This window comes from Triturus cristatus, chromosome 1_1, assembly GCF_964204655.1.
Source record: "Triturus cristatus chromosome 1_1, aTriCri1.1, whole genome shotgun sequence".
Taxonomy (NCBI): domain Eukaryota; kingdom Metazoa; phylum Chordata; class Amphibia; order Caudata; family Salamandridae; genus Triturus; species Triturus cristatus.
In genome coordinates this window covers 47,923,877-47,938,935 of record NC_140579.1, presented here as the reverse complement: position 1 = coordinate 47,938,935, position 15,059 = coordinate 47,923,877, and the positions used below count along the sequence as shown (strand labels likewise).

Below are 15,059 nucleotides of genomic sequence, written 5' to 3'. Positions count from 1 at the left end.
TCTTCCCAAAATGGTAGCGTTCAATTATCGTGCTAATCTTTGGCAAGAAATGGATATCTCATTTTTTTAAGGCTGATTTCGTATTCATTCAACACTCTCACATCATTTGCATTCAACTCAGGAAGATGTTCCAATATTTCTTGCCCTTCTGCTCCTAGATAAGGCAGAAGAAGTGCCACTTTCAGTTCCAACCCCAAGTTAGGTCCACAAACCACTGCATAGTTTTGAAAAACTTTTTTCCACTGGTTCCATTTTAGGACTTGCTCCCCTGGAGTGGATAGGAAAAAAGGTGGAGGAGTAACATTCTGCATGCTGTCTATGGGATAATATAGATGGTTAATGGGAGTGCTGTGTGCAACACAAGTGAATCAAAGTTTGTGATGTTTCAGCTCACCACTGCACAGCTTCCTACACTCCAGAACTTCCACCCCCTTTATACAGGACAATCTTTTTTTGTTTAGGGAACTGAAAGAGCCACACATGGAAGAAGGAACAGTGTTTTCTAGTCTGTACAGGCGTAGAGGAAAATCAATAACAAGCATTGGCATAGCCAATAGGTCTCGCTTTTGGGACCTTATAAGTATTTAGGTATGCAACACAATATCCTTGGTGCAACAACATCAACCTTTACATGGCTAAACCCTTATAAGGTCCCAAAGGCGAGACCAATTGGCTATGCCAATGCATGTTTGGTTTTGTGGGCAAAGCCTAAAAAACTGACTCGGAGTGAGAAGCAATAGCATGAGGAGACAGGAGGAAACAAGGGGGCCATAGAAGTCCATTGTGTGGCAGTCATTCTGTGTCGGAGATTGAGATAACAATGTGTTGGCCAAGACTGCGCCTTGCAACTTATGCAAGAAATCCTGCTCCAGCACCTTAGGGATGCATAGGCATCAGAAAGCATGGCACTCAGAGTTTAATGCTGCCAAAAGATGCCGGTACGAGTACAAGAGGGCCTCCATGTCATCTGCACCCTCGTAGGAAGCATAACTTCCTCAAGCCATTGTACCGTAATTGTTCTCCAGAGTGAGAAGAATACTCAGATCCCTGTTTTGCCACTGTGCCTTCACTTTTTACTAAACCATAAAGTTATTAGTCTAGGTGAGCCCAGTAATCGAGCTATAAAAAATCAAGTTCTCATCAGCCAAAATTGCAGAAAAAAATAATGTGTCCAAAATGGAATTCGTTTTTTTTTTAGATAGGTTTGACAAAAAAAAGGTAAAATCTTCAACAAAAAAGCAGAAAAAAGTTTCTTTTGAGAACCGCTTTTACTCGTTCAAAATTATTTTTTTTTAAATGTTGTTTGTCATGCCTGTTTTTATTGGAAAAAAATATTTCAGTCCGCTGTAAAGATCTACATCAGACGTTAAAGACTCGCTGTAGTGTTCCAACTCTGAGCGAGAGGCAAGGGCCTATAATAAGGGATGTGATTTTTGTATTACTTTTCTCATCTGAGTGTTGTTGGTTACTAAATACACAGGAAATGTACATACAAATGCATCAATTATCTTTCTGTATCAGTTTCTGAACAAGGTCCTATTTTAACTGTAAACAGCTCATTTATTCCACACTAAAACAATATACAAGCAGTTCTTGGCTACATATTCTTCCCCAAGTCAAAGGTTAAACTCCGTTGCAGTGAAATGTCCTTTGAAGTGAAATGTATAAGCTCTCTTAAAGAGCTTATCTTAACCATTATAAGGCAATTATGGTAACGGGCAGCTACCTAGAAATGTAGGGGCAGATCTATGTCGGAGATGCGCCACTTTTACGCCGCCGTTGCGTCACTTTTGTGACGCAGCGGCGGTGTAAACCCTGCGCCACGTTGCGCCATATTTACATCGTGACGCATCTATGGAGATGCGTCACGATGTAAAGCCCTGCGCCACGTAAAACCTGCGTCAGGTTTCACGTGGGCGTGTCGACATAGGGGGGGGCGTTCCGTCGCAGGAACGCCCCTGAAAAGTGACTCGGTCAAATCTATAAGATTTGACTGAGTCACTTTCCCGACGCTGATGCGCCAAAACCCTGCGCCTGCTTGAAGCAGGCGTAAGGCTTGACGCACCATGTTAGGGATAGGGTTGGTTGGAACAGTGCTGGAGTTGCGTCGCGCTTGCGACGCAACTGAAGCACTGCGCCAACCTTACGCCATTGGATGCGTCACGCATCTGTTTATTCCTGCGCCATGATGCGCCGCATTATAAATGCGGCGCATCATGTGTGGCGCAAGGGTAAACTTGCGTGACGCATCATTCCTGGCGCATCCTTGCTGATTTGCAGGGATGCGCCAGGCAACATAAATCTGCCCCGTATTATGTTTCTGAACAACCAATTTATTAATTATATATCTGATCAACTGATCATAAATATTGCACAGGACAGCAAAGCTGGCGAAAAGAATCACATGAACAGATTTTTGTGAAATATCTGTATTTATTATTTATTCACCGAAAGTCACAGATACAGCACTTGTTCACTAGAGGAACAGCACAGAAAACGCCAGATGAGAAACCACCCGACATATCAAAAACCACTCCGGCTGACCAGGCATGGCATTAAATCTCGCCAGCATCCCTGGAACCTATAGACAAAAGCCTGGCCTTCGACGAACAAAGTGGGCCTGGGGTTGAGTTGGGAAGATAAACGATAGTGAACACTGACAAGTTAGATATATAAATATCACTTCTGCGTCTTAGATCATGTCAATTGAAACAAAAATGGATAAGCGGAACTACCTGATAACAAGAGCACAGACATGTGCGGCAGAAAGAACACAGTATTGTAGCTGCAGCCCAATCGCTGAAAAACTACCTGACTTCATGAACAACATGATAGTAGAAATAAACACGTTCTAGGGGCTGCTGCAGCCGCACTAGCACTGTGCAGGTTTTAATGTAAAACAGTGTATGCAGTGTGATGTGAGTCACTGTATTGCTACAGCAGTAGCCAGTAATATGAGGAAGACCCTGTGGCTTTGTTGATCTTTTTATATTCACTTGGTGATACGAAGCCCACATGTTCTGCTTGCACGTCCGATGTCAGGGTTTGACCGTGACTGCATTCACAGAAGAAGCTCATGCTACCCCTGCCTCCCTTAGCATACATCCGGCGTGTAAAACAGTTGCATAACCCTCTCGACACAGGCGTAGAGCTGGGAAGTGCACGTCCGGGGAAAACACACCAAAGCCCACAAATACAACAAACTGTAATTCCGCTTTTCAGAGAAATCCTTGAGGATTCTGTCCGGTTGTAAATAAAATATTAACAGAGCTGGGCCCGCTCCTCTGCATTCGAGCCGCATATTGTAGAGTTAAAACACAGAGGTACAGCCTGGTTGCAGATTAATGTATTGCTTTGCTGAAGAAACTCTGTTAGGTATTGCATACTGTAGTCTCTTGCCATACATCTCTTCACTCTAAACGTGTAAAAGAGGGGGGGGGGGGGAGGGGGGGAGGGGTGGAAATACGCCCTAGTCGCAATATGTCAGAGAAACATTTTTCTTGTACAGTGGCCACAGGACGGCGAAATTGAAATTAAAAGATTCACGACATGATGCTTCTAAACATTAGGCATGCTTGCGTTCTTGAGGAGCGCGGGCCGATAGCGCTCTCTGCTGGCCTGAAAAGGTAAAGCGATCGAATAGAAAGGGAATGCAAGTTAGATTTTAGGTCTCGCCTTGCTATCGCGTAAGCGATTACAAAGCGAGACTATTGTAAGGGGGTTTTAAAAGTGCTCCCAAAAAGCGGATTGCATGGCTAGCACGCGCACAATCACGCGCATCGTGCCGCCATGCAATCCGTTTGGCAGCGCACTTCAAAGGGTCTGCTCCCCCGCCTGGAATGCGCTCCCCCGCCCCAGCCAAGCGCGCGCGCCACGCTCCGCCGGGCTTGTTATTTAACTTTCCTGTACTCTGATGCCCACGGCAATTGGGCTTCTTTTGGTAGGATTTTAGTTTGGTTTAGGCTTGTCGACGTCTTCTTCCTAAGAAGGAAAGAGGCATTGCAGCCCCTCCCACTCCTCGTGGTGCTCTGGCAGCCAAATTATGAGGCATGCTCCGATTCCGGCTCTCTGGTGGGAGGTGGTGTCACTTCCCGTGAGCGCACAGCCAAGCAGTGCCCAGGCTCTTGCATAAGACTAATTGCACATTGTTCTCTCTGGCTGTACTCTCGTCCCTCCCGCTCCATGAGCTGCGCACTGCCCAGGGCAGGTCCAGCCTTCTCCAACTGGTACCTCCTACTCTCTAACCAACGTCCGCCTCCCGACTTCCTCCCCCTGCCTTGGTCCCGACGCCAGTAAAAAAGCAGCAAAAGGTGGGTATTTTATACATCGAGCTGCATTTGCTGTAACAAGCTTTAGAAATATAGTGGCTCTGCCACCATACTGTCCTCAAGGGCAGTGGGAGCAAGCACTGTAAACAAGGGTTGGGCAGGGCTTAGAAGGGGCGCGTGAAACAATCGCATCCCTCCTGCTTGATAAGTGGCACAACCCAGTGCAGGCCCTGCCTCCTCTATAGGGCACCTCCCACTCTCTATCCCTTGTCTGCATCCGCACTTCCTCTCCCTGTCTTGGTCCTGACGTCGCTCTAATAGTGGCAAAGGCGGCAATTTTGTTTCTACAGGGAGCCGCACCTCCTGTAAGAATAACTTTAAAAAGGCGCAGGTGCCAAAACTCGGCTGCGTCTCCCCTTCTATGGAATGGGGCTGCCGTGATCTGGTTTGGGCGGTTGGCTGCTTCTCTAAGGGGCAGAGGTGCTCCCAGGCTCTGGCGTCTCATTCACTGGGAGCCGCATGGCTCCCGTAACAATGCTCCATATGTCTGCCTTTCTCTTGATCTGCTCCCAAATCCCGCTGTTCTTACTGGCCTCCAAGCTTCAAATCCCATGGGGCTGCAGCTGCTCTACGCCCTGAGTAGAACACTCAGTTTCACCCTTGAGGCCCGGGAAGGCTGCTGCCGATGGGGAGCATCAGGTTTCAGGCATCAACCTTGTGAATGTAAAAGCCTCAGCTATAAATGGTACTGGTTAAAGGGTAACGTCACATTGTTCTGTGTATTGATGTTTAAATTAAAGTTAAGTTTAATAGGTTGAAAAAGCAGTCATTTTAATATGACCCGCAACTGAAGTCGCCAATCCATACTAAGAGTTGATGCCTTTCAGAACAGACGTTGATTGTAGGTTGGGTTTTAGGGGGCATCTCTAAGATGCCCTCTGGGGTGCTTGGTACATTAAATCCCACACTGGCATCAGTGTGGGTTTAATGTGCTGAGACGTTTGATACCAAACTTCTCAGTCTTCAGTGTTGCCATTGTGGTGCTGTGGAGTTCGTGTTTGACGAGCTCTCAGCACCATGTACTCTTAAATGGCAGCACTGCACTTACACTGCCCTGGAATGGACCTGGGTACTGTAGGGGCACAGGGCTCCTGCTCCTGTGCCCACACCACTGGCATAGGGCACCCAGCTAGAGGGGTGGCTGATGTATGCCAGGGCAGTGTAGGTGGTGGGCATGGCACACAGGGATGTGTGCCATGTCGACTCTTTGTTTTGTCTTGTACCCAGACACTCAGCCTGCAAGGACAGTGTGTGTGTGTGTTAGGGTACAGGGCCTCTAAGGGTGGCACAATGAGTGCTACAGCCCTTAGAGGCCTTCCCTGGTCACAAGGCCCTGGGTACCTAGGGTACCATTTACCAGGGGCTGACATGTGGCCAGGGTTTGCCAATTTGGGTTTTAGGTTTTTAGGGAAGGAACATAGGCCCTGGGCACCTGATTGGCAGGAGTTCAGGGCACACTCAGTCAAAGTACATTCAGCAATTCAGCAAAAAGTGGGGGCATACCATGCAAGAAAGATGGCACTTTCTCACACCCATCGCAAATTTCTATTTTTGCTGCTTGGTTTAAAAGACATTTTTTAATTCCCCATTTGGCTGGTGCTCATAACTATTTTTTTGTTTATGACCGTTGAATTTGTGGTTGTATTTTTTCGTTTAGTAAATGGACACTATCTCACCGAAAGATCTACAATTAGATTAATTGATGGAACTTTGGCCCCCCACTCATCATCGCACATCATGAAAAGGGACCAGACTTTTGTGAATATTACTGCCTGGCCTGTGTTGGATGGGATTCTAGGGGATGCTGTTAAATTTCAAATTCATGGTCCCATAGAGGTGATAAATGTCCCCAATGTACTTCGAGTTTCTATGGGGGATGTTGTTAAACAAAACATCCGCTCTGATGATTGGGATGTACAAGCCGTAGAGGGTCTTTTTTCTGATTTGAAATATTATGCTGCTTTTGATGCTGAAGATTTGTATTTAGACACGGCAAATTATGGGGAGTTATTTTGCTACCAACACTATGGCAATCATTTCCTGCATAAAGCAAATACATTTAGAAATGTTGTCAATTATACACAATGGGAACATTGCCCTGAGCCCATTGAAGGTAGCTCCAAAACTCTAGTGAACAAATTTACATATTTTACTGATTTCAGTGGATCTGAACCTGAAGCCTTTTATTTTAAAGTGGCGGCTGAGTCAGCTTCCAAAGTTAGAATACAATAATTTAGTGTGGGTCAGTCTAAGTCCTTTAAGGATGAATTGGCTATTGGGGGCTATGAGCTGTGGAAAGATACCGTTGATCTTAAATCTGTTCGGGGTTCTAAAGCATGGCAGGTACATGCATCGTGCTTGCCTTATCCCAAACCACATGTTTTTGAATTCTACCATTTTTCAAACCACCTGCTTTGGATTGGCTACTTCCAAAAAGATAAATTCCCCCTATTCCTGATCTGGGCGCTTATCCAAGATGGGTTAATCACACAGATCTGCCCCTTGATGCTTTGCAGTCATTTATTACTAATACATCCTTCAACATTTCCAACTTCAATCCGAAGGGTTGGTTGATATGGCAGAGGAGCTCAGATTCCTGTCAACATCGTTTTCTGGGTCGTTACCCTGGCTATACACAGGTTAGAGTGGACCCCCGCTTTGAATCTTCCCATTCTGTTACTACCTATTCTGTAGGGAAGTTATGTCAGACCTGGCTGCAACACTCCACCTTGACAGCTGTTAAGCTTCATTTATCAAAATTGAACGACAAAGTGGATTTGAATGATTTTGTTAAGGGTCCTGTGGGTGGCAGGTCCAAAAGATCGGTGTATGCTATTTATAACAAAGTTTGGAAATTATCTCAAATTGAAGCTGCATCCAGATTAAGGGCTATTGATCAAGCACATTTGGAAAAAGTGCTAGCTGTCATCGATAATAGCATTAACACCCTTTCGTCCAGAATTTACACATTAGATAATATTGTTTCATCTGTTGTGGATATTGTACAGGATGATATGTCTGTTTTATACCATGGTCAAAATCAATTGCGTTCTATAATGCAGTTTGCATGGACTTTACAAACATTGAAGGGTGGGAAAATTCCCTGGGACTACATGAATACTTCATCTTTATTCCTGCCGTTTAATCTGACTGCAAAACAGGTCATGTCCATGAAAGATGCAACATACTCATTATTGCATATTGAAAAGATGGAACCTTTACCTTTCTCTGGGGCCGAATCGAACTCAGCGGTGTGGCTTATCCACGGTTTAATCACCTTGCTGTTTCCATTGTTTAAGTTCAGTTCATGTATGAAACATTATGCCCTAGGCAGATATGAACCATTGGCTACTGCTTTCCTGCATGAAGTTTGGTCGCTCCCATTTACATACAGGTGCATGAGAGAGGGTAAAGAAGTTTATTTAAAAGGAGAGGAATGCACTTCCACACCTGATCACTCTGTAGTCTGTAGGCACATCCAATTGCATGGCACCTGCAACGTTCAGGCACCGAATTTGGCTTGCATTCTGAAGGGAAATCCTGTGCCAGCAATTACACTGACTTTTACATTATTAGCTAACGGTAGCTATTTGCTTTTAAATAATGAGGCATGCTGCGGGATGCTAGTGGGGATTCCGTACATTATAACTGTCTCACAATGCGTAGTCTGCTGTAAAAATGTCCTTTTCCCGCCCCGCATGGGAGAATGGATGTATCCATCTGGCCTTCCATTTCAACCTTGAAAGCAGAGTTCAACAAGGTGAGCAGAATAAGGGCTCTATTGTCTCAAAAAGAAGTCGCTCTGACTTCCCCCCGTAAAACATTTGTCCTTCATGTGGCAAACACTCGCACCGAGGTGCATGCGCTTTTAAATACTGATCTCCCCCTTCATTTCGGTGCTCTGATTCATACTATATTCAATGCCTCGTCAACAACTGGCTTGGTGCATTTTTTCAAAGTTGTGGGCTCCGGCCTCGTGACCTCCTTCCAAACAATATTTGGTGTGATACCGGCATTTTTTCATTCTATTTTTTCCAGTGTCTTCGGCGGGCTACCTTTGATTCTCGCCCTGACTGCTGGTGTGCTCCTGTTGGTTTGTTTGTTCCGCAATGGCTGCACGATCTGTATCACACGACAACCCGTGGCGGCTGTTTCAGCTGCGCAACCGGATGCTTGAATACTATGGAACATTACCGCTGGCCACTTTAAGCATGGCCTATGGATTATCCTTCCAGTTCTCCTACTTTACTTGCATGCAATCTGTTTTTCATTGCCTAGATTGTCCATTCGAATGGGCTCTGGATTTGTGCCTCTCGAACACGGTGTCTCCTGCCCTGGATTATGATCGACTAATGAGTCTCTTGGTGGCTAATGAGTTGGGCTGTTCTGGCATCGGGATTATGGCCTGTGGAGCGGCACATGGAGTCCTAGGGAATTGGGATACATATGCGGCAGCATATGACTTCTTGGCAGGAAGTTATCTTGAAGAACACGCAAGTTGTCCTCTGTGCTAGAGGCTCCGGTTATCGAAGAATATGTATGTTCATTTACTTTACTGGATGGCTGAATCTTTTACAGAACATTATGATGACTTCCTCTTGGAGGCAGTTGCTACTTATTGTGCCAACACGTTGATGGATTAACTTGGAAGTTGTCCATGTTCCAAAAGTCCAAACCCAGATTTTTAATTTTTTTTCTTTTTTACTCCACATTAGGCTCTGTCACGCCTCTGCGAGATGTTTTAATTTTTTACTTTTTCTAACAAGTTTTTCGAACTGTCACTACCAATTATATGGATTGGCAATACGTGAACTTGGTTCTGTCGCAATCGAACTTGAACTCTGCGTTCCTACTTTGCTTCCCTATTTTGTTCGTGGTCCAATCAAGGGAGGGTGTTGTGGAGACGGGGTTCTATATGCACACATTGCTATGTTAGCATAAGCGCTTTAGATGTAAAACGCCATCTTGCCACTTTGCTGCTTTTGCACACGACACTGCAGGTAGCTGTTATTACAAGAAAAACTGCTCACTTTTTTTTCACATGAGAACGGTCTGTTGTTCACATCCCTAGAAGTGCACCGCGACCTTAGTCTGAAAACTGTGTGCAGAAGCCGTCAAGGTCAAATAACAATGTATGCTTTTGAATTTAGGTTCATCGGCCCATGCTCTAGCCATAACACGCACACAGCTGCAAGTATCTGAAACTCGGGTGCCTTTAATATTGCATTTGCATGCATGATTCAGACGCTTGGAGAAAACCTTTTCCAGATCCTGTGATGTGATTCACCTGAGCTGATATTTACGGTATGGGGTTCCCCATTCAAGCCTAGAGACCTTCTATTAGTTTCATAAAACTAGCTTACTAGCGAAGGGAGGGTGGTTGTTTTCCACTATCATTTGTAATATGATTTCTCCCTTCATTTTCTATGGTATTGTAACAATGCTGATGGTTTTGTTTTTAATCATTTGTCTGCTTATGTTAGCCAAAGTACTGCACCTTAGAGCACATAGTTAAAAATAAACATTTTAAACTTTACCGTGTCTCTGATTACTCTTGTTGTGGACTGATATGAAAATAATAACGAAAAGGTGTTTCTGATTACCACCATTCCTGAGAGTACTCTAAGTCGCTTGTTCTGGGTTGTCTAATCATTGGTAGCTTCGAGATAATACGGAGAACGAATGAGACACTGATGCTAGTCGGATAGCGGTTCTGGGTACTGAGGTGAGTTTTTGTACACCATAATTCACTGAGGTCCTGGTTTTCCTGCGCATAGTTCTGTGCATGAGCAGAATACCTGCAACATCAATGAAGGCGTACTTATTCTTCGTGGACTGACCCACTATTGTGTTTTCACAAAGCAGCGCTCGAACTCCACCTGAGAGCCAAGTCCCCACTCGCAAGACTGGTGGGGTGTCTGTGAAAGAGCACACCTGGTGGGGTAATACACACGCTCCCTTGACCTCCAGCTGCTCTAGGTTGATGGTCGGACACGAGGAGTGCCCCGGCCAGACTGAGGGAAAGCGGTCCCAACCGGCAAAGTAAGTACAATTTCACTTAGGTTGAGTGTTTTCCCATTCAGACAAAACACGAGCATATACTTTTTTTAACCACGTAGATTTCCCATAAAGTGTAGACGAGAGCTGTTCCTTTTACTACTCATGATTCCTGTGAATCACCCATCCCCATGCTTCGTAAGCGTGTTGAGGTCCCTCTCACAGGTACTTTTTGATCCCGTTGCTCGTCGCCAGTGTAGTAGGTGGTGTCACACTTTCGGCATGAAACGAAGAGACCCGGTAAAGGTGAAACAAGATGGTTTATTGAGAGAAGTACAACAGAGGACCCCAGCCACAGCTATGATCGCCAACACACTCAGTCAATGCTCTGCGCAGGGAGCTTACCTTAGAACGTTGGCCACTGTGACATTCTAATGACTGTCACAGTGGCGCCACCCAACAGAACATCAGGAGAGGGGGTGGGTGGCACGGCAAAGGATCCCCAAGCGGCGGAGGATACCACAAAATGGTATTCAGCCAAAAACATGAACGGTTTTTGCCAGCTTTAAAAACCTTTAATTCCAGTTTACTGCCTTGTTCTTCACTCTAGCACTTTGTTTTCAATTAGGTTTTTAGCAAATGAATATGATACATTGACTGATTAACAGAATTAAAAGGCAGCACCAGATGCATAGTTGCATGATAGTCTGGATGGACGCTGTGATGTATGGCCATGTGCGTCACATAGCAAAGATTTCGTAAAGTCCAGAGGGGAATGAGGCATCAGTCACTTCCACTTACTCACCATTGACATGTGCTTCCAAGGAACCCTGCATCCGTTTCTGTGCAATGTTGGGTCGGATGTACAAGTCCTTCAGCTTGGGGTTACTGCGGTTCATGTTGATTACCAAGGAGTCTTGTTTCACAATGCCCTGTAAGAAACCAATATACACATGAAATAGAATGTCGGCCCACCTTTTAGCTAGAGACAACAGTTGACTGTCTTTAACAGGCCTGCATCCCCATCTGTTCAATTCTTTCCCCACCTCCTTCTCTTTCTCCTCTGCCTCTCGTATCTTATAGCGCTTTTGCACTTCTTTTATGATGCGGAAGGCACTTTGGAGATTTGTGGCAGGAACCGCTGTTTCTCCAGGGACTTTCATGTTGGAGGCCCGGTATGTTCTGGAGAAAGTGGATAAGAAGAAGAGACAAATGAAGAATAAAAGATGAAGGGAACAGAATGAGAAATTAATTATACACACTTGACATGGAAATGGATTTAGAGCCAGATATGGAACAAGTAGAAGGCGTTTACCCCCCAATGGCATGAACAAATAAAAACAAGCATTTACAATGCAACTTGTCTCGTCTTTGGGGCCTTATAAGTATTTAGCCAATGCAGCATAATATCTGCAGCTGGGGACTAGTACTGCTTTCACCGGTATGGCAGGGTCCAATATTCTAAAAGAGAGGAAGAAGAATATGAGGAGACCAATTAGCGAGGGGGGGGGGGGTTGCATAGGACGCAGTTTAGTTAATGCCGCAGGTGGGAGAAAACGAAAGACAAGCAGGCAAGAAAAATAAACCAAAAGGAAAATGTTACTTACCCAGTAAGCATCTGGTCTTGGCATGTAGAGCTGTAGATTGACATGCTTTGCATACTCCTGCCATCTAGTGTTGGGTCCGGATGTTTGCAAGTTTGTTTTCTTCGAAGAAGGCTTCCCAGTCATGAGGTAAGGTGACTCCTCCTTTTGGTGATATTGCGCATGGGCATCGACCACATTGTTAGATTGTTTTCCCGCAGAAAGTGAGGATGGAGTTAGTACGTGTAGAATAAAGATGTCCATGCGTATGTATAGGAGTAAGAAACTGCAACAGGTGTACGTACCCAGGGAGGCGGGTGGGTGCATGTGAATCTACAGCTCTACATGTCAAGAACAGATGCTTACTGGGTAAGTAACATTTTACGTTCGAGGCATGTGAGCTGTAGATCACATGCTTTGCATAGACTATACTGAATATGCTACTTACCAGTATGCATCTGTTCTTGGCATGTAGGGCTGCTGACATTCATATCTGTGCATAGATCGCCGCCTAGTGTTGGGTCCGGATGTTTGCACGTTGTTGTCCTGGAAGAGTCTTCGAAGTATCCTGAGATAGGTGACTCCTCCCCTGGACCACAGTGCGCATGGGCATCCTCTCCATCCTCAGGATTGTTTTTCGCCATTGTGGCAGTGATGGAGTAGATACCGAAAGTGATTACCATGCTATACAGTAATTCTGAGAGCTGCAGCTGCTACAGGCGCCGGGGAGGAGGGTGGGCGATATGAATGTCAGCAGCCCTACATGCCAAGAACAGATGCATACTGGTAAGTAGCATATTCAGTTCGAGGCATGTGGGCTGCTGAATTCATATCTGTGCATAGAATACACAGCAGTACCTCCCATTAGCGGCGGCTACCAGTGCCAGCTGCAGCGGTCTGAAAAAGAGTTTTGAGAACAGCCTGTCCTACAGCTGCCTGCTGTTTTGAGTGTACATCTACACAATAGTGTTTGGTAAATGTATGTATAGTGGACCATGTGGCTGCTCTACATATATCATGTAAAGGAATGTTTCCCAGGAAAGCCATGGACGCCCCTAACTTACGTGTTGAGTGGGCTCGTGGGGGAATCGTTAATGTGCGTTTAGCCTTTTGGTAGCAAATTTGAATACATTTAACGATCCATCTGGCTATACCTGCTTTGGAGATGGCGTTGCCTTTGTGTTGTGGAGAAAAGGCAACGAAAAGTTGTTTTGTCTTCCTAAAGCCTTTAGTTCTGTCTATATAGTACATGAGGGCTCTTTTGACATCTAGTGTATGGAGCATTCTTTCAGCGACATTTTGTGGATTCTGAAAGAAAACAGGCAGTTCAATAGTTTGATTCATGTGGAACTGCGATATTACTTTAGGCATGAATTTGGGGTTGGTACGTAGTACGACCCTGTTTGCGTGAACCTGTATGAATGGCTCTTGAATGGTTAGTGCCTGGAGTTCACTAACTCTTCTCAACGAAGTGATTGCCACTAGGAAAGCTACTTTCCAGGTGAGGAATTGAATCTCACATGAGTGGAGAGGTTCGAAGGGTGGACCCATCAGTCGGGTGAGGACCAAGTTGAGGTTCCACACTGGTGCTGGTGGGTGTCTTGGGGGAATTACTCGTTTAAGTCCCTCCAAGAAGGCTTTGATGGCAGGCACTTTGAATAAAGAGAGGTGCTGCCTGTTTTGGAGATAGGCTGCTATTGCGGTTAAATGGATACGTATTGAGGTGTATGCCAGATTGCATCGGTATAGGTGTAAGAGGTAACAGATTATGTTTTGAATGGATGCGTCTAGCGGGTTAATGTCATTGTTATTGCAATAAATGACAAACCTCTTCCATTTGGCTGCATAGCAAGCTCTGGTAGTGGGTCTCCTAGCTTCCTTAATGATCTCCATACAGTCAGGTGGCAGGTTTAGGTAGCCAAACTCTAAGACTTCAGGAGCCAGATTGCCAGGTTCAGCTGTTGGGGATCTGGGTGCTGAATGTCTCCATGGCTCTGCGTCAAATGCGCGGGTTTGATCCGCAGCCTTTGATGCGGCACCACGGAAAATTCCAGAAAGGTGGTGTACCATGGCTGGCGTGCCCATGTTGGAGCAACAAGGATGAGTGTGAGTGAGTGCTGTCGCAGGTTGCGTGCCACCAGCGGTATCAGCGGCGCTGGGGGAAAAGCGTACGCAAATCTGCCGGACCAGTTCATCCATATCGCATTGCCCTGCGAATGTGGATGTGGGAACCTGGCGGCAAAGCTTTGGCATTTTGCGTTTTCGCTTGTGGCGAATAGGTCTATCTCTGGATGACCCCACCGTTGGAAGTACGGTTGGAGTACTGACGGGTGTAGCTCCCACTCGTGCATCTGGTGGCTTTGTCTGCTGAGCAGATCCGCCATCTGGTTGTCCTTGCCGGGGAGGTGTTCCGCCATGAGGAATATGTTCCTCCGAATGGCCCACTTCCACATGCTCTGAGCCAGATGAGACAACTGTGGAGAGTGCGTTCCTCCCTGCTTCTGTATGTAGTACATGGCAGTCATGTTGTCCGTCCGGATCAACACGACTTTGTTGCACAAGTGTACCTTGAAGTTTTTCATTGCCAGGAAGATTGCCATCAGTTCCAGAAGGTTGATGTGCATCTTCTTCTGTTGTGTAGTCCATAGTCCCTGCACTGTGTAATTGAGTACATGAGCTCCCCATCCCTGGAGAGACGCGTCCGCTGTCAGTATAATTTGTGGAACAGGCTCTTGGAACGGTCGGCCCTTGCAAAGGTTTTGTGGATTCCACCAATGCAGAGAGTTGTATGCCCGACCGCTCACCAACACTAGGTCTTCTAATTGCCTGTGAGCCTGATTCCATTGACGTGCCAAGCACTCCTGAAGCGGGCGCATATGTAGTCTCGTGTGTGGGACTATGAAAATGCAGGAGGCCATCATGCCTATCAACTGCATGAACACTCGCGCAGGAAGGGAGTGTTGGGGTTTGAACTTTGATATTAGCATTTGCATGCCGTTGATCCTCACTAAATTTGGCTGAGCTGTGGCTGCCAGAGTGTCTATGGTCGCACCTAGGTACTGTTGTACGTGTGTGGGTTGGAGGTGTGATTTCGGGTAATTTAGTGAGAATCCCAGACTGTGAAGAAGGTGAATGGTGCGGGACATGTGGC

The 15,059-nt window shown here is 45.8% G+C and overlaps 1 protein-coding gene across 1 annotated transcript in view; it reads right to left on the bottom strand.

Moving 5' to 3' along the window:
• LOC146869332 (FACT complex subunit SPT16-like) overlaps positions 1 to 15,059 on the bottom strand; it is a 251,328-nt gene that overhangs the window by 132,630 nt on the left and 103,639 nt on the right. The window contains exons 9-10 of the mRNA XM_085650597.1: positions 11,372 to 11,507; positions 11,131 to 11,257 (exon numbers count right to left, since the gene is read on the bottom strand). Of these exons, the coding sequence (XP_085506723.1) occupies positions 11,131 to 11,257; positions 11,372 to 11,507 (263 nt within the window). The remainder of the gene's footprint in view (positions 1 to 11,130; positions 11,258 to 11,371; positions 11,508 to 15,059) is intronic.